General features: G+C 39.6%; 1 protein-coding gene across 1 annotated transcript; it reads left to right on the top strand.

The window, feature by feature from the left end:
* The first annotated feature begins 200 nt into the window (after nucleotides 1–200).
* Nucleotides 201–4,787, top strand: LOC128063107 (cytochrome b-c1 complex subunit Rieske, mitochondrial). The gene is made up of 2 exons (XM_052655691.1): nucleotides 201–470; nucleotides 3,910–4,787. Exons 1-2 carry the CDS (start codon nucleotides 257–259, stop codon nucleotides 4,518–4,520), a joined length of 825 nt encoding a protein of 274 aa, XP_052511651.1. The 5' UTR covers nucleotides 201–256; the 3' UTR covers nucleotides 4,521–4,787.
* Nucleotides 4,788–24,976: the final 20,189 nt, after the last annotated feature.

Genomic DNA, 24,976 nt, shown 5'->3' with positions numbered 1-24,976 from the left:
CCCTCTCCAGGCTGGCCCCGCCCTCTCCGGGCTGGCCCCGCCCTCTCCGGGCTGGCCCCGCCCTCTCCGGGCTGGCCCCGCCCTCTCCGGGCTGGCCCCGCCCTCTCCAGGCTGGCCCCGCCCCGTGTGGAGGCGGGGCTTCCCCTCTGCTGGCGCGCTGACGTCACGGTTCCGCGCCCTCGTTGCCCGTTCGCGCCTGCGCTGCGGCCGGAAGGTCGTCCCTGTGACCGGCTTGGCTTTTGGAGCTCCTGTCGCCATGTTGTCTGTCGCCGCTCGCTCGGGCCCATTCGCGCCCGTCCTATCGGCCACGTCCCGCGGGGTGGCGGGCGCGCTGCGGCCCCTGGTACAGGCCGCGGTGCCCGCCACCTCGGAGTCGCCTGTGCTGGACTTGAAGCGGTCCGTCCTGTGCCGGGAGTCGCTCAGAGGCCAAGCCGCGGGCCGGCCTTTGGTCGCTTCCGTGGGCCTCAATGGTGAGCTGGGCTGAGGGGTGCCTCTTGTCTTGCTCCTTCCGGCCCTGGACGCAGGGAGCAGTCGAGAAGGGCAGGGTGTATGCGGGAAAATGGAACAGAGCCCTGGTTGGTATGGCATGGCCTGCGGGCCGGGTCGACCTTGGTTAGGCCTCTGTGCCTCCCCAGGCTTCTGTGATAGTGATAGATTTGAAAGACTGATTTAGCCATAAGCTCTCACCAAGAGTATATTTTACGCCTCTTGTCAGCAGATCCTAGTTTATCTTTGGTGCCTTGTTCTGTTTTTATGCACTGTTTGGAGATCCTTAATTGGCGGCTTGTGAGCCAGGTACCTGTAGTCAACCTTTACCTGCATAGTTGTTAAAAACGGACTATCTTTGGCGCCTCTTGAAATGTTGAATGATGGGAGTGCTGGTCTCTGGTTTCCATTATCGTGTGTACTGTGCATTGGTCGCACCCTTCACTCCTCGTCAGGCCTGCTTGATTCTTTGTTACTTTCCTGGCCCCACTGATCTTTGCGCTACACCAATATCTTTATTTTAAACGCCCCTCCCAGTTTTCCACATTTCCAAGTTTTACCCATCCTCTCAGTTCAGGATCAGGTTAGTAAAGTCTTATGTTGCTGATTCGTTTATGTTTTATAGCACGTAACACTTTCTCTTCTATATTGGATTTATTGAGGATTCTCTCTGACCTTGAGCTTGAAGGTATAGAGAATATCCTTTATTTTTCTATCTTCCACAACCTCAGATTTTGCATGTAGTTGGTGCAGAGTATTTGTGAATGAATAAAGTGGCAACTTTTCTTAGTGGGCCCCCCGGTTTTAGAGAAATTGCCCAAGCCAGTTATTTGGACCCAAATGAGCAACAGGGAGGAGAAAATTTCAATAACAAAGATGAAAAATATCTTGGAATTTGTCAAATGGCTAAAGAGTTTCTTCAGAAAATCACAGGCTTTCCTGCCTTTTCCAAGAAGTGGTAGAGGTATAACGCAAACGTGTTTTCTGTAATCATGCCTTCAGCTTGAAGCTTAAGTTGATGTTAAAATTTTCTGTATAGATGGTTTATGGAAAGATGGTTAATAGAGGGTATGGTAAGGGACAGTTGAGTCAGAAGAAGATCCCTGAATTGGGATACATTAGAGCTCACTTTAAAACAAAACTCTTTTGTTATAATGCCTTAATTCTCCATTTCTAGATGATGTTTCTATAAGTATTTGATTTTGTTTTCATCTAGAGCTAAATATAGTTCACATCTTTGCTACTAAAAGTCATACCTAATAGAATTCATGTGAATTATTTAGAGAATGATTTTTACGATATATAGGAGTTTAAGTTCCCAAAGTGTTCCTAATGATGAAGTTCAATATGAAGTGTAACCTACTAGATAAAATGTGAGTAGACAACTGGATTTCTTTTGCTACCAAATCTCTGGATGATAATGTCGAAGTCATTCTCTTTAGTATTCTGTGTTTCCTTCTGTGGAAGGATTGTAGACAGGGCTTCTAAGTATGAACTTGGGTTTCTTCATCTTTTAGGTATGCTGTACATCTCTTTCCTGTGTAATCCCAGACAGTCCTGGGGAAAGTAAGTCACACTTAAGTAGGGTAGTATGTGATACAATGTCACTTTGCTATAGTTGCGAGTATCCAGTAGTCACTGCCTGTGTCCTTGTCCCCTCCAAAAAACGTTGAGTGAGTTAGAAAAGTACATAGAGTGATTTTGATAGGTTTCTCCATTGTTTTTGACTACTTATGGCTTCCATAAAGTTACTGACCATGTGAGCCATATTCCTTATTATAATGTTTGACTGCTCAAGGAAGTATGTTAGGGTGAGACAGCCTAGTAGGCCAAGTGGAGTTGCAGCTGATATGACAGTGCTTTTTATAAGTTCATGTTTCTTTTGGAAACATTTTCTAAAACTGAGGAGTTTTTAGTGTCTCCTTTTCTAAAAAGCAGATCCGTGTTGTAGATTTTTTTAAACGAATATGCAGTTTGCGAAGAGCTTTACTTTCTTAAAGGTAAGTTAATTTTTTGTCAGACATTAAAAAATGATATGGGACAGGACATACCTGTTGTTTGAAAAAGTAAACTGTTGCGTCCATAATACAGTAAGAACCTCCAAGGTTTGAACTTTCAAAGATTCGAACCTGTGTTCCATCAGCGTCAGGTGTGAGTGAAATTGCAGCTTGCCCTTTGTCTCTATTTCTGACTGTTCTTTAGCTCTACCATCTCCCACCTCCTCTCCCTCCTCCAGTGGGCACCTCTTGCCTGTTCATTTGATGCCAGCCCCTGTTTGCCAACTGTTGTACTTCTGTATTTTTCAAGATTAAAAATATATTTTATTTTTTGTGTTTTTTTTAATGTATTATCTGTGTAAAAAGTATTATAAACCTGTTAGAGTACAGTACTATGTAGTTGATTGTGTTAGTTGGGTACCTAGGCTAACTCTGTTGGACTTAGGAACAAATTGAACTCACAAATGCACTCTCAAAACAATTCATTTTTATGTGGGGGACTTATTTGACTGCATAAAGAGTAATTATTTGGTTATTTAATGTTCATTTGATATTAACATCTGGCCTATTTATGGCCTGGAGTAAAGTGTCCCAGTTGAGAGATCCACAACAGTTAAAAAAATAATAATAATAATACCCCACTCTGATAGATGTTATTGCCCTTCACTGATGTTATATGAAAAAAATGCTCTTTTTTACTATACTAAATTGAAATAATTGGTTCTTTTGGAGATTTCATTTGATTTTGATAGTTACATAGTCGGATAAGGGTGTCTTTTCTGCCCATTAGTGGTTTTACTTGAATTTTTACCCCAGAATCTAAAATAGAAATCTCTTCAAGTTTTCTGCTACTAAATATATACTGTTCACAGAATGTTTATTATCTAAACAATTCTTAATTTATGAATTTTTAGAAGTTTGGAGAGCAGGTAGATAGGAATATGAAGTTAGACATTTGTGTTAATAAGATGTTCACATCAACTTAATGAATGGACTAGATGAGTTTTAGGGTCTCTTCTAATCCAGAAAATATGGATGATATTTATATTATTATTACAGTATATCTTAGCAGGTTGAATTTTTGGAGAGTTAAAATAATTGCTGTTTGCAGTACTGTTTAACTTTTTTTAACCTGATGCACTGAATTGTTACAAATTCTGAATCAGCAGTGTTCTATCAGGTGGAGTCAATTATACATATTATGATTTCATACCAATATGATAGGTAGTGGTTGAGTTAATTTTGTTTTCAGTATTTAATTTGCTATACTGCCAACTTGGCCATTTCTGAGACCAGTGAGTGCCATATTTCACGTTTTAATAATTTTATTTTTGCTTATGAATTCATAAAGGCCCATTCCCTGATGTGTGCCTCTTTCAGGGTCCTCATCTAATTGTGTTTTTTTAACCTTCTGTTTATCTTGCAGTCCCTGCTTCTGTTCGTTATTCCCATACAGACATCAAAGTGCCTGACTTCTCTGACTATCGTCGCCCTGAAGTGTTAGATAGTACAAAGTCTTCAAAAGAGAGCAGTGAGGCTCGGAAAGGTTTTTCCTATTTGATAACTGCAACAACTACTGTGGGTGTTGCATATGCTGCCAAGAATGTCGTCTCTCAGTTTGTTTCCAGCATGAGTGCTTCTGCTGATGTGTTGGCCATGTCGAAAATTGAAATCAAGTTATCTGATATTCCAGAGGGGAAGAACATGGCTTTCAAATGGAGAGGCAAACCCCTGTTCGTGCGCCATCGAACCAAGAAGGAAATTGACCAGGAAGCTGCAGTTGAAGTGTCCCAGTTGAGGGACCCACAGCATGACTTAGAACGAGTAAAGAAACCTGAATGGGTTATCTTGATAGGTGTTTGCACTCATCTTGGTTGTGTACCCATTGCAAATGCAGGAGATTTTGGTGGTTATTACTGCCCTTGCCATGGGTCACACTATGATGCGTCTGGCAGGATCAGGAAGGGGCCTGCACCTCTCAACCTTGAAGTTCCCTCATATGAGTTCACCAGCGATGATATGGTGATTGTTGGTTAGAGACCTGGACTCAAGTTAAAGGCTTCTTTCAGTCTTCATGTCACCTCAGAAGAGTTTCTTAAGAACAAGCCTTCTGTGCTTTGAATTAGTTGATTTGAAATATTTAAGAATTGCTAATAATGTGTTTGCAAACATGTAAATTGAATTTAATGTTGAATACTTTCAAGCATTCACCTAAAAAAGCCACCATTAAACATTGTTATGCTCAAAGGGTGCAGTGTCTTTGATAGTTAATTCTAATTAAAAATTGTAGACCAGTGCATAAAATATTTGTGAAATCTGTAATTGACTTTCTTGTTTATTTACCTTTTCTGTCAGGGACAGAGATTCTACAGAGCTCATGGTTAGGTTGAGGTAGAATTAGCTGGTCGTCTCCCAAGACCTGGGAGGTGTTTTTTGGCATTGGCAGAAACAATAGTATCCAAGTTTCTTTGCTGTTTTACACACCTGGCTATGCACACCTTCCACTCCCACCTGTATGACAGGCCAAGAAGTTTTATTCATCATTTATGGGAGTAACTTATTAATTAGAATTCTTCAGTTTTAAGAGGCAGTGGTGTGGGGTATTTTCTGAGAGCAGCTTTCCAAAACGGAAGTGCTGCTCTGTTATTTCCTTCATCTGGTGGAGGCATTTATGTCCCCCAGAGCTCATCCATCCATCCTGTCAGGAGGCAGAGAGGGCATAGTATATCTGAGATTTAATACTACCTTTGTGTGAAAATGATCCTGCTGGTTTTGTTTCTTTGATGGTAACATTTTGAAGTGCTTCTTCCAGTTGGATTTGCAGACACCACTTTTCACTGTGAAGTGATGGGGGGGACAGGGAGACAAACCTGAATTACCCCCCCTTCTTTCTGTTTCTTGCTTCCAGTTCACAGGTCAAACAAGACCAATATCTGGTCTCTGTAGGACCAGATCTGTTCTCTGTAGGAACTGGAAGTGGGCTTTGCCCTTTGTTGAGATCACAGCTATCTTGATAGGTTTGTCTTTTCAATTTGGAGGTGGGTTAGTAATGTACTCCACTGGGCACACCTTGTGATCACACATGTTTTTGTAAAATAGCAAACGAAATTCAGTGATAGGTCTTCCAGAGGGAACTGGTCTTTCAGGGTTCTAGACTTTAAAATCAGTGTGTGTCAGAAAATGTCAGGCTTACAAGAAGATACTAATCTTTGGTTCATTTTTGCCATCCATTCTAGAGGAAAAATTAGCAGGTACAATATATGGGGCACTTAATAGTATTTTGTTCCAGATCTCTATATAATGACATTTAGGTTCAAGTATTTAAGTATAAATATGAGACAGACCTGCGCTACTTTTTGACATGTTCTCTGTCTTAAATGGAGGGCTCTCTGACCTTTTGTGCCTATGTAGATTACCAAGGAAAAGTTGGTATTGTTTCATTTAAAAAGAGTGAAACTATCATATATGAGAAATATATGTTTGTAGTGTTTGGTTTTAATATTTGGATCATTTCATGTGAAGTTCCCCCCCCCCCCCCGATTTATTGTGAGGCCAAGAGAATCAGTATCTAATATTTTGCTTGTTTATCATTTTGGTGAACATCCCGTTTTTTAAATATTCATGGGCAAAATCCTATACCTTTTCCTATACTCATGCTACTTTTTTAATGATCCCAATTGCCCACAATTTACTGTTTAAAACTACAATATCTCCAGTAGAAGCTGACAAATTTTGAGGCTGTATTCTTTAAGTGGCCCCAGGAGCTGTTCATAACTTCTTGGGATATACTAATATAGGAACTTTGCATTTGTAGAATTATTGCTTGGAGGAACTTTGTGGGGTGATAAAGAATTTGAAGGTGAATTAAACCTTGAGTAGAGACCTTGAAACATTGAATGAATCCTTAGAACCCAGCAAATTGTGTGACTGTTCATTTGTCATCCTATGTCAAAAAGTGTTAATAACTGTGTTATTTGTACATAATTGAAGCTGCTGAGCTCCAGTATCCAGCAGGTAGTTGCTAGTTGTTAGTTGCGTGAGTTGGGGGCATGGTGTAGTGGAAGAAGTACTAAACTAGAACTTTAGGGTTTTCTGGCTTTACCATTTCCTAACCATGGGCCTGTCACTTACTCTTCTCAGGATAGTTTTTCTCTAAAAATCCTTCCAACTAAAATTTTATGAGCCCCTTAATCTTACTTCCATAATAGAATTGATTTCCTTAAATAAGCATTTGTTGTATTTGGTCCAGACTCAGAATTACTTTAATTAACAGAGCCAACCTTTCATAACTCGTGCTTAGCCAGGGGCAGCTCTGCTCCTTTATGGGGTATTTGTGGCCATCGTTGGATGTCAGTGGTTGCAGGGTGCTTTCAGTATTGGGGGAGGTGGTTCTGAGGAATGTAATACGTTCAGTTGAGGAAAACAGATCCACAGGCTGGAAGATAAAAAAGTGCTGCACCATTTTTCTGTAGAGAAAAGTTATATTTTTCTCCTACCCTGAAGTGATACCTCAAAATAGTTGATATTTTCATATTTAAAATGCCAAAACAACTGCATTAGAGGCTGTCTGGCAGTGGGGGAAACAAAAATAGGCAATTTACTGATTCTTAGATATATCACAGGCATTTTATGCTGGAATTGCTGTATTTGATGGGCTGCTTATGTCTTTCGTGACCATTAAATCCCAGTATCCCATTTAATTTTTAAGAAGGTTTTTCCACAAGTGACTGGACAAGTAAAATTACTTTATACTACTTTGCTAAGTGAGTGGATAGAGCAGATCTGTTAGCTTTTTATTATTTTGCTGAAACAAAATCCTAGATATTAGGGAGAAAAAGGAGGGAGACCTGACCAGTTGGCACCCTGATGTGAGATTATTAGCGTGTACTTCTCTATACAGGGAATTGGGGCAATCTTGAGGTCCATGCCACATGCTCTTAAAAGAGGGGTTATAGGAAAGAGTATTTCTTTAAAAAGAATTTGTTATGAGATAACACCAGATTTACCATGATCTTTCAGATCATACCTTTGGAAAATCTTTTACTCAGTCCGAGTCCTTATCTGATATCAAAATGGGCTATTAAGTACTCTGTAATTTTTCTGAACAATGGGAATGTACTGCTTGTCTGAATTTCAGAGAAGTCATTCTTCATTCCGGTGCTGCTGAAACTCATTTTCTGTATTTTCATGTCGTGAATATCATCGGATTTTTTATATTAACCCAGAATTTCCATATTTTTCAGAATGATATCCTTGACCCACTGTTCTAACACATTCTCATCTGTATTTTCTAATGACTCCCCTTGATCACTTCTCTAAACTTCACACTCCATTCAGCTGCTTAGCTGGTATCTGTGCATGGATGTTGCATTAACACCTGAAACTCAAAATGTCCAAAAGAAAAGGAAGTCCTGTCTGTCTGAAGCCATCTCCATCCCAGTTGGCAGGCTTAAAACTTGTAGTCCCTCCTGCCTCCTTTTCCATTACAATCAATCCCCAAACCCTGCTAATTGTGTCTCCTTAATAAAACATCCGTAGCTGTCTCAGCAATCTATTTTTTAGTCCCTAAGTTGTGTCTGCCTGTTTGCAACCCCATGAACTGCAGCATGCCAGGCTTTCCTGTCCTTCACCATCTCAGAGCTTGCTCAAGTTCATGTGCATCAAGTCGGTGATGCCATCCAACCATCTCACCCTCTGTTGCTTCCTCTTGCCGTCAGTCTTTCCCAGCATCAGAGTCTTTTCCAGTGAGTCGGCTCCTGGCATCAAGTGCCCAAGTTATTGGAACTTCAGCTTCAGCCCCAGACCTTCCAGTGAATATTCAGGGTTGCTTTCCTTTAGGATTGACGACAATCTAGCATTCTAATAATGACAAACTTTTAGAGCACTGTCTCGTAGTCACCCAGGCTAAGAGTACTTTATGTGTATTATCTATTTAAAACAAAAAATCCTATCAGGGAGGACAACCGACAAGACTTGGTTGCTGTTTCTAGTTTACAGAGAAACAGGCATGCAGAAGTTTCTTGTTTACAATCACAGCTGGTAGGTTTTATTTCAGCCCAAGGAGTCGAGCCCAGAGCCTGTATTTCTGATCACCATCATATATATATAATTGAAAAAGATCTCAAAGCACTATACCAATTTTTTGTCCATTTTTGCTTGGTCTAATTGCAGCAAGATTCCAAGCAGGTCTTTCCTCCAATCCTGTCCCCTAAAAACCCATCCATCCTCCACGTAGTTACCAGAAGAGTATGGGTGTGGTTCCTGGGTTCCAGTGTTGGCTCTGCTATTTCTTAGGTGATCTGAGATAAATCACTTCATCTTTTTGTGCTTTCCTTCATCTGAAAAATAATACCCTCTAAGTGTTTCTTTATGAATGAATGCATTAGTGTAGGTCAAGAGATGACTTCAAAACTCCTGAACATAGAACCTCTGTAAGGTGCTATTTGCCTGCATCCCGTCAGTAAACCCTTTGCTCCAATAACATGACTTGCTTGTTGTCACTGAAGTGCTCCTTTTAACCTCTTCCCACACTGACCCTTTGCCTTGTTTCCCTTCCTTTCTTTTTTATTAACTAGGCTGACCTCTACCTTTAAGACCTAGTGTGGTACTCTACACCTAAATTGCATAGACTTTTCCAGCAAGTTTCCCCAAAATAACCAGGGCATATCCATTTAGATATTTATATTTTACTTCATTGTAACGTTCACTATCCTGCTTTGTCTCCCCACCACTGGACAAGAGGCTGGGGCCCATATCAAGTACTCAGTCATGGAATTGAATTCTGAATGGGGGAAAGAGGTGAATTTCTGAGTGGCATTTGAAAGGAAAAATTTCTAGGGCGTACTTTGTAAACATCAGCTTTGACATTTAAAAAGATAGAACAATCATGTAACGTCTGTGTATCTTACCTTTCTGGTATTGAGGAATGAACTATAGTACAGGATATTTTGGATTTAAATTTAGACTTCATTCCCAGAAGAAAAAATCGAGGAGAGTAAATAATGAATTCAACATTTAAAGAAAATCTGGTATTATAATATTTTACTGTATTTTCAATTTCTTCATAATGACCTTTGGCCCATGGAAGATTGCAATGTCAAAAGGATTGTTCTTTAGTTAATTTTATTTTCAAAACTTCAATGTAATTGACATTATTATTTCTACCATTTTATCTCTCTTCTATTCTCTTTTCATCCTGGGATTTAGGAAGGGACCGTTTTGCTTGGAGAGGAAAAATATTATCGAGCACGTGAATTGATCAATTCTCTGAGGTAGGAAGGATTTTGGATTATTTTTTCTTTTTTAATAGCACTATTTACTGGGGTTAAAAATGTCCTAAGTATAGTACTGCCAGGAATGCAAGGTTGAAATGGTTTCTACTTTAGCTACTTAAAGGAGACCAAAATATACCACAAAAGACTATTCAAGTGCTTACTCATGGGAATGCTTATACAAAAATTATAGATTGAAAATCTCTAGTTGGAGCATGAAATTAAAGTTAATTTTGTGAAGAGTTTAGCAACATCTTTGTAATAACTTCTCCATAACAACACATGACTAGTCTATCAGTGAATGAAAATCACAAATTCAATAAACTACACTTGATATTTTTGCCTAAACTTGGGCCAGTGTGAGTACAAAAGCTTACAATCATCTGACTTTTGAAATTCTTAATAGACTATTTGCAAAGGTAAATCAAAGTATAAATAATAGAATTTTCATACATTTTTGAAAGAGCAAACAGAATTTGGACTCCTTAATTGAAGGGGAAAAAAGACTAACACATTTCACATAATTGTCCAATCTAGGGTGAGTGTCTGAAGTCTGCCATTTTCTTTAATCTGTGCATGATAAAATTCTAACTCAGTCTCTTCCTGTTTCTGAGGGAATGCAGGCTTTCTTAGCTCTACCCAAAGACACAGTCTCTCCTGTGGCCCGTTTGGCCATTTGGAGGGAGAGTGCATTCTGAAGATTCCAACTGATTTCAGGATAGAAAAATCAGACTAGAGACCGTTTTCCCTTTAGTCAAGGATTTTATGTTAGACCCTCTTAAATATAAATCTCAAATGAGGTAAAGGGTATGAAAGGTAAATAAACTAAACATACAAAAGCTTGAAGTGAGGTATACCAACGAGGTATATGAGTATGTCTTTAGAATATGATTATGTTATGTAGAAAGGCAATTAGGTGAAAATATGTCCATATTCAGGACTGTTTTATCAACTGAAGATTGGTGTTAATCCTGCATTCTTCCCTGGAAGTTCAGATTCGCATGTGTACATGGTTTTGATGCTAATAGAGAGCAAAGCTAAATTCATCTACAGTTAAGGGTTCACATTGTAGACCTCCCTGCCCCCTTTAACATCCAAGGACTTTACTAACTGAATCCAAAGTCTGGTTATTTGAGAAGACCAAGAAAATAAAAATGAGACAGAACAAAAATACATGAGACAAAAGAGCTGACCATTGTCACTTGATGGAAAGTGAAAGTGAAGTCACTCAGTCGTGTCCGACTCTTTGTGACCCCATGGACTGTAGCCTACCAGGCTCCTCAGTCCATGGAATTTTCCAAGCAAGAGTACTGGAGTGGGTTGCCATTTCCTTCTCCAGGGATCTTCCCAACCCAGGGATCGAACCCGGGTCTCCCCCACTGCAGGCAGACGCTTTACCGTCTGAGCCACCAGGATGCCTGTCACTTGATGGAAGAGGTTACTAATAAAAGAATGCAACTCTACTACAACAAAGTTACAAAGCTCAGGTGATACAGATGATTTACTAGCAAAATATACCAAAATTTATCCAAGAAGTGGAAACCTTGAATGTACCAATTAGCAGAGATCAAATTAAATATAAAAATTTATTAAAAGCCTGATATGAAATATATAAAAATAAGACATCAGTCTCATTTACTGAATGAGTGCAATTTTCTGGTATTTTTTTTCACCATAACGGAAATCTGGGCTCTCTGCTGCTCCCCTTAGACAGTCACACCATCCTGGAGACATGATGGTCAAGTGTGGAGTAAATGGATTTGGCTGTATTAAACAGCTGGTCGTCAGGGCTGTTTATAACTCACAGAGGATATTGTGGATATTGTTATTAATGACCCCTTCATTGATATCAGCTTCTTAGTCTACATATGTGTATGTATGCTCAGTCGCTAAGTCATGTCCAACTCTTTGCAACCCCATGGACTATAGCCCGCCAGGCTCCTCTGTCCATGGGATTTTCCAGGCAAGAATACTGGAACCCCAGGTTGCCGTTTCCTACTCTGGGGGATCTTCCTGACCCAGGGGTCTAATCTGTGTCTCCTATGTCTCCTGCATTGGCAGGCGGATTCTTTACCACTGAGTCACCTGAGCAGCCCACTTAGTCTACATATTCTAGTCAACATGTTCCAGCACCTATGGCACGTTCAATAGTGTAGTCAAGGCTGAGAGTGGTAAGCTTCTCATCAATGGAAAGCCCATCTCCAAGGCCGGTAGGCAAGGTTATCCCTGAGCTGAATGGGAAGCTCACTAACATGACTTTCCATATCTCCACCCCTAATGTGGATCTGGCCTGCCATCTAGAAAAAGCTGTTAAACATGATGATGTCAAGAAGATGGTGAAGACACCAGGGGGCCCCCCAAATTTCATCCTGGGCTACACTGACAACCAGGTTGTCTCTTGCAAGTTTAGCACTGAAACCTACTTTTCCATCTTGAACACAGGTTGGAAAACGCCCTCAGTGACCGCTTTGTCAAGTTTCTTTCCTGATAGGATGGTGTATTTGACCATAGCAAGAGGGTGGTGGCTGTTAATGGTCCACATGGCCTCTATGGAGTAGGAGCCCTGGACCACCAGGCATAGTGAGAGGCCCTCAGTTGGGGAGTCCTTGCCCCAACTCGATCCCCCAACACACGAGAACCTCCTATGCCAGTATAGGTTCCATTTTAGACTCTGAAGAAGAGGAAGGTCCTAGGGTCCCTACCTTATCATGTACTATCAATAAAATACACCATATCCAGCATCGCCCCCTCCCAAAATCAATGTAGCAAAAGAATAGTAAACTTGGACCATGTAAGGTTTATTCTAGAAATGTGATGTGATTTGGTATCAACACTGTTAATTAAAACAACAAAGAAGAAAATACATAAAGCTAGCAATAGATGTGGAAAAATTTCTAACATCAATATAAATAAATAGGGAAGGAGAAGTTTGAAATGTGAGAGAGGCTAATTAACAAAACTAATAGCAAATATTCTAAATTGTGAAACACTAGGATAACTCCAAAGATTATGACTAGCTAGTGATGCTCACTATCACTAGCATTATTTAACACTGTTTTGGAGCTTCTAGAAAATGTAGGACAGGAAAATGAAGTAATCAGTGCAAATCCTTGAAAATGAGATAAAACTATATATTTCTGTTGATAATGCAATATTTCTAGAAATCCTAAAGGTCCTAATTAAAACAAAAATTAAAAATTTGGTAAGGTGCTGTAAGACAAGTATTCTAAATTGGAACTTTTCACTACATCAGAAGTAAGCTCCTAAAGCTGAAAATGGGGGAAATAATTAACTTTTATAATATGTAAGGGATTCCCTGGTAGCTCAGTTGGTGAAGAATCCGCCTGCATTGCAGGAGGCCCCAGTTTGATTCCTGGGTCGGGAAGATCCGCTGGAGAAGGGATAGGCTGCCCACTCCAGCATTCTGGGCTTCCCTGGTGGCTCAGCTGGTAAAGAATCTGCCTGCAATGTGGGAGACCTGGGTTCAGTCCCTGGGTTGGGTTGGGAAGATCTCCTGAAGAAGGGAACAGCTACCCACTCCAGTATTCTGGCCTGGAGAGTTCCATGGATTGTATAGTCCATGGGGTTGCAAAGAGTCAGACACGAATGAGTGAATTTCAGATTCACTTTATAATATGTAAGCTACATTTGGGTGAAGATTGCCTTTTTAAGACAATATTCTCAGCACCTAAAACAGTGCTTGATATATGGTAGGTGCTAAATAAATATTTGTCAAATATGTCTATGACCAAAAGAATATAAAACATGAATGCATTTCTTTAGAAACAAACAGGAGTATAGAAAAAAAGTCTAAATCAAGATATAAATAAATGGAAAGGCTCTTGAATGGGATAACTTATTTTCATTAAAAGGTAAATTCTTTCCAAATTAACATATACATTTAGTGAATTTGCAATTTAGGATTGCTACAGTTCAGTTCAGTCACTCAGTCGTGTCTGACTCTTTGCGACCCCATGAATTGCAGCACGCCAGGCCTCCCTGTCCATCACCAACTCCCGGACTTCACTCAGATTCACATTTATCGAGTCAGTGATGCCATCCAGCCATCTCATCCTCTGTCGTCCCCTCCTCCTCCTGCCCCCAATCCCTCCCAGCATCAGAGTCTTTTCCGATGAGTCAACTCTTCTCATGAGGTGGCCAAAGTACTGGAGTTTCAGCTTTAGCATCATTCCTTCCAAAGAAATCCGAGGGCTGACCTCCTTCAGAATGGACTGGTTGGATCTCCTTGCAGTCCAAAGGACTCTTAAGAGTCTTCTCCAACACCACAGTTCAAAAGCATCAATTCTTCGGCACTCAGCTTTCTTCAGAGTCCAACTCTCACATCCATACATGACCACTGGAAAAACCATAGCCTTGACTAGACGGACCTTAGTCGGCAAAGTAATGCCTCTGCTTTTGAATATGCTGTCTAGGTTGGTCATAACTTTTCTTCCAAAGAGTAAGCGTCTTTTAATTTCATGGCTGCAGTCACCATCTGCAGTGACTTTGGAGCCCAAAAAAATAGTCTGACACTATTTCCACTGTTTCCCCATCTATTTCCCATGAAGTGATGGGACCAGATGCCATGATCTTCGTTTTCTGAATGTTGAGCTTTACGCCAACTTTTTCACTCTCCTCTTTCACTTTCATCAAGAGGCTTTTTAGTTCCTCTTCACTTTCTGCCATAAGGGTGGATTGCTACAGCCTTTCTTTTTTTCTTTGTTTACTTTCTTTTATATAGGATGAAATGATCATAAAAGTTATATAGAAGAAATATCCAGAAATAGCCAAGAAAAATATAAAAAAGAATGAGGATTTGCTTAGGATATGAGAACCTACCATAAAATAATTGTAGTTATATTAATATGACATTGACATGAGAACAAACAGATCAATGGAACAAAATAGACTATCAAGAACTGGATATCGGGGTATATGAGAATTTAGTACAAGGAAAACAGGATTCAGTTCAGAGGGGAAAGAATGGTTTCTTTAATAAGTGGTACTGGCAAAACCTACTATTTCAAAGAAAACAGTTGATCTAGGCTCTTATTACACATAAATTTTAGGGAGATTAAAATGTGTGAAAGACAAAAAAATTTAAGAAATCTGAAAAACTGTATATGTAATCTGAGGATGGAAAGGCCTTAATCATGACAGGACACTTAAAACCTATAGCAGAAAAGTTTGCAGCTTGCAGATGACAAGATACCACACATAGAAAATCCTAAAGATACTATCAGAAAATTACTAGAGCTAACCAGTGAATTTAGAAAGTCACAGGATACAAAATCAAACACAGAAATCACTATATACTAACAGTGAAAAATTAGAGAAATTAAGGAAACAATCCCATTCACCATTGCAACAAAAAGAATAAAATATCTAGGAATAAACCTACCTAAGGAGACAAAAGAACTGTATACAGAAAATTAAATGACACTGATGAAAGAAATCAAAGATGACATAAACAGATGGAGAGATATTCCATGTTCCTGGTTTGGAAGAATCATTATTGTAAAAAATGGCTGTATGACCAAATGCAGTCTACAGATTCAGTGCTGTCCCTATCAAATTACCAATGGCATTTTTTAACAGAACTAGAACAAAAAATTTACAGTTCTTATGGAAACACAAAAGATCCCCAACAACCAAAGCAATCTTGAGAAAGAATAGAGCTAGAGGAATCAACCTTCCTAACTTCAGACTGTACTACAAAACTGGCACAAAAACAGAAATACAGACCAATGGAGCAAGATAGAAAGCCCAGAGACAAATCTCACCTATGGGTACCTTATTTTTGACAAAGAAGGCAAGAATATACAATGGGGCAAAGACAGCCTCTTCAATAAGTGGTGCTGGGAAGACTGGACAGCTTACGTGTAAACGAATGAAATTAGAACACTTTCTAGCATCATACACAAAGATAAATTCAAAATTGATTAAAGACCTAAATGTAAGACCAGAAACTATGAAACTCTTAGAGGAAAACATAGGCAGAATATTTGATGACATAAATAAAAGCAAGATCCTCTATGACCCACCTCCTAGAGTAATGGAAATAAAAGCAAGTGGGACCTGATTAAAAGCTTTTGCACAGCAAAGGAAACTATAAACAAGGTGAAAATGCAGCCCTCAGAATGGGAGAAAATAGTAGCAGATGAAACAATTGACAAGGATTGATTTCTAAAATATACAAGCAGCTCATACAACTCAATACCAGAAAAACAAACAACCCAATCAAGAGTGGGAAAAAGACCTCAACAGACATTTCTCCAAAGAAGATATACAGATGGCTAACAAACACCTGAAAAGATGCTCAACATCATTCATTATTAGAGAAATGCAAATCAAAACTACAATAACACCTCACACCAGTCAGAATGGCCATCGTCAAAAAGTCTACAAACAATAAATGCTGGAGAGGGTGTGGACAAAAGGGAACCCTCTTGCACTGTTGGTGGGAATGCAAATTGATACAGTCACTAAGGAGAACAGTATACAGATTCCTTAAAAAACTAGGAATAAAACCACCATATGACCCAGCAATCCCACTACTAGGCATATACCCTGAGGAAACCAAAACAGAAAAAGACACATGTAGCCCAATGTTCACTGCAGCACTGTTTGCAATAGATAGAACAAGGAAGCTACCTAGATGTCCAGTAACAGAAGAATGGATAATGAAAAACTGGTACATATGTATATAATAAATATTACTCAGCTATTAAAAGGAACACATCTGTATCAGTTCTAATGAGGTGGATGAACCTAGAGCCTATTATACAGAGTGAAGTAAGTCAGAAATATCTTATCTAATATCGTAGATATCTTAGAGAATACTGTATACTAATGCATACACATGGAATCTAGAAAGATGGTACTGATGAACTGATTTGCAGGGTAGCAGTGAAGACATTTATATAGAGAACAGACTTATGGACGTGGGGAGAAGGGGAGGGAGGAGAGGATGAGATGTATGGAGAGAGCAACATGGAAACTTACATTACCATATGTGAAATAGGTAGCCAACGGGAACTTGCTCTCTGACTCAGGGAACTCAAACAGGAGCTCTAACAATCTAGAGGAGTGGGGTAGAGAGGGAGATGGGAGAGAGATTCAAAGGGAGGAGACATAGGTACACCTGGCTGATTCATGTTGATGTCTGGCAGAAACCAACAAAATTCTGTAAAGCAATTGTTCTTCAATAAAAAAAAAAAAAACTATAGCAGAAAAGATAGACCAAATAGATCTATGTTAAAAAACCCCCAAATTTTGAATAACAAAAGATATTAGCCAAATCAAATGAGAGAAGTTTATTAAAATTCTAATGAAAGGATTAGTTAATATCTATAATGTAGAGAGAGATTTTATAAATTGACAAGAAAAGGACAAAACTCCAGAAAAAAAAAAAAGAGAAAAAGGAATACATAAGCAAATAGATGAAAAGTAAATCTGAGTGACCAGTAAATAGATAAGGTATAAAATCTCCCTATTGTCAGATTAAGCACAGTGGTAATGGGGTACCACTTTACATCCATTATATAGGCAAAACTTTACAGAAAAACAATATCTTTTACTATTGAATAAGTGTGAGAAAATGTTACTTTCATACATTGCTGGCGGATATAGATCATTTTAATATATTTTTCGAGACTTTTTTCCAAAACCAAAAATACACATACTTATTGATGCAGCAGTCACTTTTCTGAGACATGCCTCATAGAAATAAAAACACAGTTATGGGAAGATGAAGGTAAAAGTGTTAGTTTTGGTGAATTTATAATAGGTCCAAACTAGAAACAAAGTGAGAATGATAAAAACAATAAAAATGTATAAGTCCTTCTGCATATGATTTTATGAGTGTGAGAAAAGTGTGGAAGAATACCAGGTGCTAAAATGGATTATCTGGAATTGAGGTTGTTGACTGTAAAAAACTGTACAACATGAGAGCTGTGAGTTTCAGTTTTATCTGAGAACTCACTGAGAGCTCTGAGGAACTGCTCCAAAGAGGTGGCAGGGGTGATCAGTATATATGTAATTTGGCCAAGAGGTACATGCAAATCAAGCACACATTTGGTAGAATGCTATTGCTAGTTACAAGGAACAGATATCTCTTTTAATGATTTTAATCTTTTCTAAGCATAGGATGAGATATGCAAGAATCCAGGTTTATAAAGTTTTCCTGAAAATATCTAAGAGATTTACACATTGAGGGCCTGTTCTGCCAGTTTTCCCAGAGCAGAGTGCCTCATCCTGACCTTTGCCCCGAATTCCTTTCAGGGTGTACTGTAAGTCAGCAATTGCAGTGGCTATTGACTCGATTCTTGTAGAACCAGGTGGCTATTATTCCTTAGTTGGCAAGGTGGATTATGGAGAGGTCAGAAGAGGTGGCAGAGGGTGTGTAGAAACACGCTAACAAGGAAGAAGCAAGAAAATACCCCTAACTACCTGCTGTCTGCTCATGCCCAGCATACATAGTAGCCCATTTTGTAAAATAATATATATGTGCATATATGTGCTTGTGTGTGCCAAGTTGCTTCAGTTGTCTGACTCTTTGTGAGCCCCTGGACTGTAGCCTGCCAGGCTTCTCTGTCCATGGGATTCTCCAGGCAAGAATACTAGAGTAGGTTGCCATGCCCTCCTCCAGGGGATCTTCCCCATCCAGGGATTGAACCTGCGTCTCTTACATTTCCTGCATTGGCAGGTGGGTTCTTTACCACTACCTCCACCTGGGAAGCCACACATATGTGTGTGTGTATATATATATATATGAATATATAAGCGTATATGCGTAAATCTGTCTATATATATGCAGAAAGAGACTGGGGCAAAAGTGACTTATATCCATATCTATAGACCCTCAAGAATGTCTATGACATTTTGCTAAGTGAAAAAGAGAACATTGCAAAGTTAAGTGTATAACAGGGGTCCCTGAGCCTCAGGCCACGGACCAGTAGGAGTCTGTGCTGGTCTCTGGCCTGTTAGGAACCCAGGTTGTAGAGCAGGAGGTGCAGAGTGGGTGAGCAAACAAAGCTTCATCTGTATTTACAGTTGCTCCTTATTGATTGCATTACTGCTTGAGCCCCACCTCCTGTCAGATCAGCTGTGGCATTAGATTCTCACAGGAGCACGAACCCTACTGTGCATTTGAGGGATCTAGGTTGCAGGCTCCTTATGAAAATCTAATGCCTGATGATCTGAGGTGGAGTTGAGGCAGTGATGCTAGTGCTGGGAGTGGCTGCAAATATAGATCGTCATTAGCAGAGAGGTTTGACTGCAGAGACCATAATGAAGCAACTGCTTGTAGACTCTTATCAAAGCCCTATCAGTGAGTGGCCAGTGACAAACTGCAGGCTTTAAGTCAGAATCCACGCGTGGCTGGCCCGCTATTTTACTTACCACTTCTGTCTGTGCCTCTTCCCTGCACTGCACACTTGTCTCAGGCATGGTTTTGTTAAACCCACAAGCTAACCCTTGCCAAAATGAGTGAAAAACAAGCATCGCCGGAGAGCTTCTTTGAAAAGAGGGAAAGACCCAATGATGAGACAAGAGAAGTCTCTAAGACTGCTCCCCACCCCGCCCCCGCCAAAAAAAAGAAGAAGAAGAAAGCTGCATTTTAAAGAAAATACCAAGAGTCCTTCTGAAATTATGGATTCATTGCAATAGGTGATTCACATTCTCCAAGCCTACTCTGGATAATATGTAGTGACCAGGCAACACAACAAAGCCATGAAATTTCAAAACTGCTTTGCCACATGGAGACCAAGGATCCTGCATTAAAAGACAAGCCTTTGGAATTTTTCAGAAGAAAAAAAGTTGATCCTGCCTGCTGCTAAGGACATTTGTTGTGAACTTTTAGGAGAGACTTCAGTTAAAAAGGCGGCACTTGTTCCACTTTTGGCTACCACCATAACTAGACAAATTGATGGAATAGAAGAGGATATTGAGGCACAACTGTTAGAGAGGATTAATGAGTCCCCATGGTACACAATCCAACTTGACAAGTCCACTGATGTTGACAACAAGGCAACAATGCTTGGTTTTGTGTGATATGTTTTCAGGAGGATGTGCAGGGGATATGTTATGTGCACTTTTATTGCCAACCAACCCCACAGCTGCAGAACTATTCAAGTCTTTGACTGATTACATATCAGGAAAATTCTGCATTGGTCACTTTGTGTCTGCATGTGCATGGATGGAGAAGCTGTCACAACTGGATGGCCTTTTGGTTTCACTGATTGGATCAAACAGGTTGCTTCTGAACGTGAGTCTACACACTGTTTCATCCATAGAGAAATGGTGGCTAGCCAAAAAATGTCACCCTAATTTAATGTTTTGCTGGATGTAATTAAAATTATCAACCACAGTAAAGTACATGCCCTTAACCAATGTCTGTCTGCACAGCTCGGTGAGGAAATGCACACAGTGCGTGTCTTCTTTTCTACACAGAAGTGAGATGGTTTCTAAAGGTAGATCACAGCCAGAGCTTTTGCATTACTAGAGCCACTCCAGAGATTTCTTTCAGAAAAACACTCACCTCTGGCAGCACACTTCAATGACACAGAATGGGTCACAAATCTTGCTTATTTATGTGACATATTTAACCTACTCAACAAACTCAATCCATCACTTTAGGGAGAGTGACAACTGTGTTCAAGCTTCAGACAAAGTGGCTGCATTCAAAACCAAACTGGAATTATGGGGACAACAAGTGAGCATTACGATTTTTGACATTTCAAACATTAGCAGAGGTTGAAAGAGACTGAGCCAGGGCCTTCTTTCTCCAAGCTGGTGCAAGATCACCTTATCTCAGCTTTCAAAAGAATTCAGGCATTACTTCCTAACCACAAAATACCCCAAACTGGGAAGGAATGGCGCCATGACCTATCTGTGAATAAACCAGGTGAATCAACTTTGTCCACACTATAAGAGGACCAACTGCTTAAAATTGCAAATGACAGTGGCCTTATAAGTATGTTTGAGACAGCTTCAAATCTCCATACCTTCTGGATTAAAGTCAAGGTGAAATATACTGAGATTTCCACAAAAGTACTGAAAAGCCTGCTCCCATTTCCAATATCCTATCTTTGCGAAGCAGGGTTTTCTGCAGTGACAGCAACCAAAACGACATTACAGAGTAGACTGGACATAAGCAACACACTTTGGGTGTCACTGTCTCCCATCAGCCCCCGATGGGACTGTCTAGTTGCAGGAAAACAATCTCAGGACCCCAACTTATTCTACATTATGGTGAGTTGTACAGTTATTTTGTTATATATCACAATGTAACAATAATAGAAATAAAGAACACAATAAATGTATTGCATTTGAATCATCGGAAACCTTTACTTGAATTACTCATGTATCAAATCACAATTTGTTTTGGTTCTTTCAAATATGAAGGGAAGAAGAATGGAGAGTAACTGCAGAAAATTCATTTGCATGAATTTTTGAATTTTGAATTATCTTCTCAAATAATTATGTATTCTTATCTAGACCAGAGCTGTCTGATGGAACTCTCTGCAATGAAGAACATGTTCTAAAATCTGTACTGGAAGAATTAGACGATTTTGTGGCTAGCCATATGCATTACTGACCATTTGAAATGTACTAATGCATCTGACCTGCCTCTTGAGAAATCTATATGCAGGTCAGGAAGCAACAGTTAGAACTGGACATGGAACTACAGACTGGTTCCAAATAGGAAAAGGAGTACGTCAAGGCTGTATATTGTCACCCTGCTTATTTAACTTATATGCAGAGTACATCATGAGAAACGCTGGGCTGGAAGAATCACAAGCTGGAATCAAGATTGCCAGGAGAAATATCAATCACCTCAGATATGCAGATGACACCACCCTTATGCCAGAAAGTGAAGAGGAGCTAAAAAGCCTCTTGATGAAAGTGAAAGAGGAGAGTGAAAAAGTTGGCTTAAAGCTCAACATTCAGAAAACGAAGATCATGGCATCTGGTCCCATCACTTCATGGGAAATAGACGGGGAAACAGTGGAAACAGTGGCTGACTTTATTTTTGGGGGCTCCAAAATCACTGCAGATGGTGACTGCAGCCATGAAATTAAAAGACACTTACTCCTTGGAAGAAAAGTTGTGACCAACTTAGATAGTATATTAAAAAGCAGAGACATTACTTTGCCGACTAAGGTCCGTCTAGTCAAGGCTATGGTTTTTCCTGTGGTCATGTATGGATGTGAGAGTTGGACTGTGAAGAAGGCTGAGTGCCGAAGAATTGATGCTGTTGAACTGTGGTGTTGGAGAAGACTTGAGAGTCCCTTGGCCTGCAAGGAGATCCAACCAGTCCATTCTGAAGGAGGTCAGCCCTGGGATTTCTTTGGAAGGAATGATGCTAAAGCTGAAACTCGAGTACTTTGGCCACCCCATGCGAAGAGTTGACTCATTGGAAAAGACTTTGATGCTGGGAGGGATTGGGGGCAGGAGGAGAAGGGGACGACAGAGGATGAGATGGCTGGATGGCATCACTGACTTGATGGATGTGAGTCTGAATGAACTCCGGGAGTTGGTGATAGACAGGGAGGCCTGACGTGCTGGGGTTGCAAAGAGTTGGACACGACTGAGCGACTGAACTGAACTGAGTGTATCTAGAATTGAACTTTAAATTTCATTTAATTTTAGTTTTAATTAAACTATAATGTGTAATCTTACAAAAGGGAATTTTCATAGATAAACAGTAGAGTGGGCTGGGGTCCGGGGGCTATGAGGTGATGTAGGTAAAGGGGTACAAAATTTCAGTTATAAGGATAAATTCTGAGGATCCAGTGAACAGCATGGTTCCTATAGTTAAAAATAAGATAGTGTATATTTTGAAAATTGCTGAGAGTAGATCTTAAGCATTCTCACTGCACCCCCCAATCCTGCCCTACAAGGTTAAGGTTAACTGGATTAACTGTATGATGTGATGGATGCATTAATTATCTTGATCTTGATAATCCACTGACAATGTATGTCAAATCATGTTGACTACTTTAAATATATGCAATGATATTGGTCATTTGTTCCCCAAAATTAAGAAAAGAAAAAATTATTAGGGAAGAATTAAATTCAATGAGCTTTATGGGAAAAATGGACATTTGCCAATAGGTGGGGAAGGTGGTCCAAGAGAAGGAGTCAATTTTCCTCTTGTGAGGGGAACCACCAGGAGGTTTCCCTATAATTTTCATGAAAGGATTTACCTAAGGAAGTGGTTCTCAAACTTGTTTGATCATTAGAATCATCTGGGAACTTAAAAAGCCCCTGGTATCCAATCCACACCTGGAGATTGTGACTGCATTGGTTTCAGGGATTCTTGTTGAGCAAACTCCTGACACAGGTCTTGGCAATTATATTTTTAATCTGACACCAAAAGGAAAAATATGCGAAACTACATCATACTAAAAAGATTCTGCACAGCAAAGGAAACCATCAACAAAATGAAAAGATAACCTATTGAATAGGAGAAAATATTTGCAAATCATATATCTGATAAGGGGCTAGTATCCAAAATGTATGAAGAAGTCATACAACTCAGTAGCAAAAGATAATCTGGCCAAAAACTGAGAAGATCTGAATAAACATTTTTTCAAAACAGACACACAGATGGCCAACAGGTCTTTGAAAAGATGTTCAGCATCATTAAACATCAGGGAAATGCAAATCAAAATCACAATGAGGTATCATTTTACACTTGTTTTATAATGATTATTATCAAAAAGACAAGAAATAACAAATGTTGGTAAGAATGTAGAGAAAAGGGAACATTTGTGCACCATTGGTGGAAATGTAAATTGCTGCAGTGACTATGGAAAATAGTAGAGATTTTTCTCAAAAAGTTACAAATAGAATTGCCATATGATCCAGCAATTCCACTTCTGGTTATTTATCTGAAGAGAAAAAAGAAACACACTAACTTGAAAAGATCCCTGCACTCCCATGTTTATTGCAGCATTATGTACAGTAGCCAAGGTATAGAAACAATCTGTGTTCATTGACGTATAGCTCCATTTTCCTTATCTAAGGGCAGGAAAAGAGAAAACAAGTGGCTCAAATAGTTAGTTATCAAAATCAACCAAGATTTCTAAAATAAAGGAGTCTCAGTGGGAGAAGGCAACTGGCTTGGCTCTTTACCTAATTGTGTATTTATTTGAGATCTCCTCCTTTGAAGTGGATGCCTCTTTGAAATGGGTGCTTTGGCAATCAAAGCTTAAGTCAGGCACTTGCATTACGAAAAAATAAAAACAACCCTTCAGGGCTTATATTACATATATATGTGATTAAAAATTGTTTTGGATTCATGAAAAAAGGTACGGAAGTAACTTAGACACTGAAATTATTTAAAGCCCCCAATAAATTCTAATGTGAAGTTAAATTTGTGAATTTGTGGCCCAAGGGAAGTCAGTGTTTTCAGAAAAGAATTAGATCAAAGAAACTGAAATGAATTTAGAGCTCTATTTCTGGCTTCTGTGTGCTGGGTTCAGTCTAGAATTATCATATAATCAGGCAAATTAGGCACAAGGGAGAAAAATAGAGGCCCTCTTTGCCTATAGTCAGTCAGTGTAAGCAAACACTGGGAAACACACAGTTTCATCTAGCGGCCAGTGGGGACTCCCTAACAGAACCTGCAAAACAGGAAGACTTTGGGATCTGGCCTTTTGAAACACTGAGGTTACAAGGAAGAAAAGGATTGCAAGTTGTTTGACTGACACAAGAAGAATTACAAGTGTGAGAGAATGAGGAGGCAGAGGGCCAAAGGGAAGTATGTTTCTGCAGCTGCCACATCACTGCTGCATTTCAGGAATGGCATTTCAGTGGGGAAGGTCAGTATAAATCATATTACCTAAGGAAAAGGGTGTATTTGTCACATGCCCTCACCACTTGGCTGAAATGGTTGTTCCTGGAAAAGATAGTTCACTACTGAGTTGAGTGAGTGGGTAGATACAACATCGGTAAGAAATGGAATTTGACTTTTGTAGCCAGGTGAGATGAGATCTCTGAGTAGAACTGTCAGGGAAAAAAATGCAGGGCTATGCTCAGGAGTTAATGTTTTCTGGGAGAGGAAAAGGAAACAACAAGAGGTAGATTAATAAGAAAATGAAAATCCCAATAGTAAATGTTGTAGATACGGACTGTGGGTTTTATACCTTTGGGTGGTTTTCTTTTATTTATTAGACTCAGAGAAGAAGCTGGGTCTTCAACTAGAGAGTGGAA

This window comes from Budorcas taxicolor, chromosome 18 (genome assembly GCF_023091745.1).
Source record: "Budorcas taxicolor isolate Tak-1 chromosome 18, Takin1.1, whole genome shotgun sequence".
In the NCBI taxonomy this organism is placed as follows: domain Eukaryota; kingdom Metazoa; phylum Chordata; class Mammalia; order Artiodactyla; family Bovidae; genus Budorcas; species Budorcas taxicolor.
The sequence above is the reverse complement of the archived record's forward strand: the minus strand, read 5'-3'. Positions and strand labels throughout refer to the sequence as shown.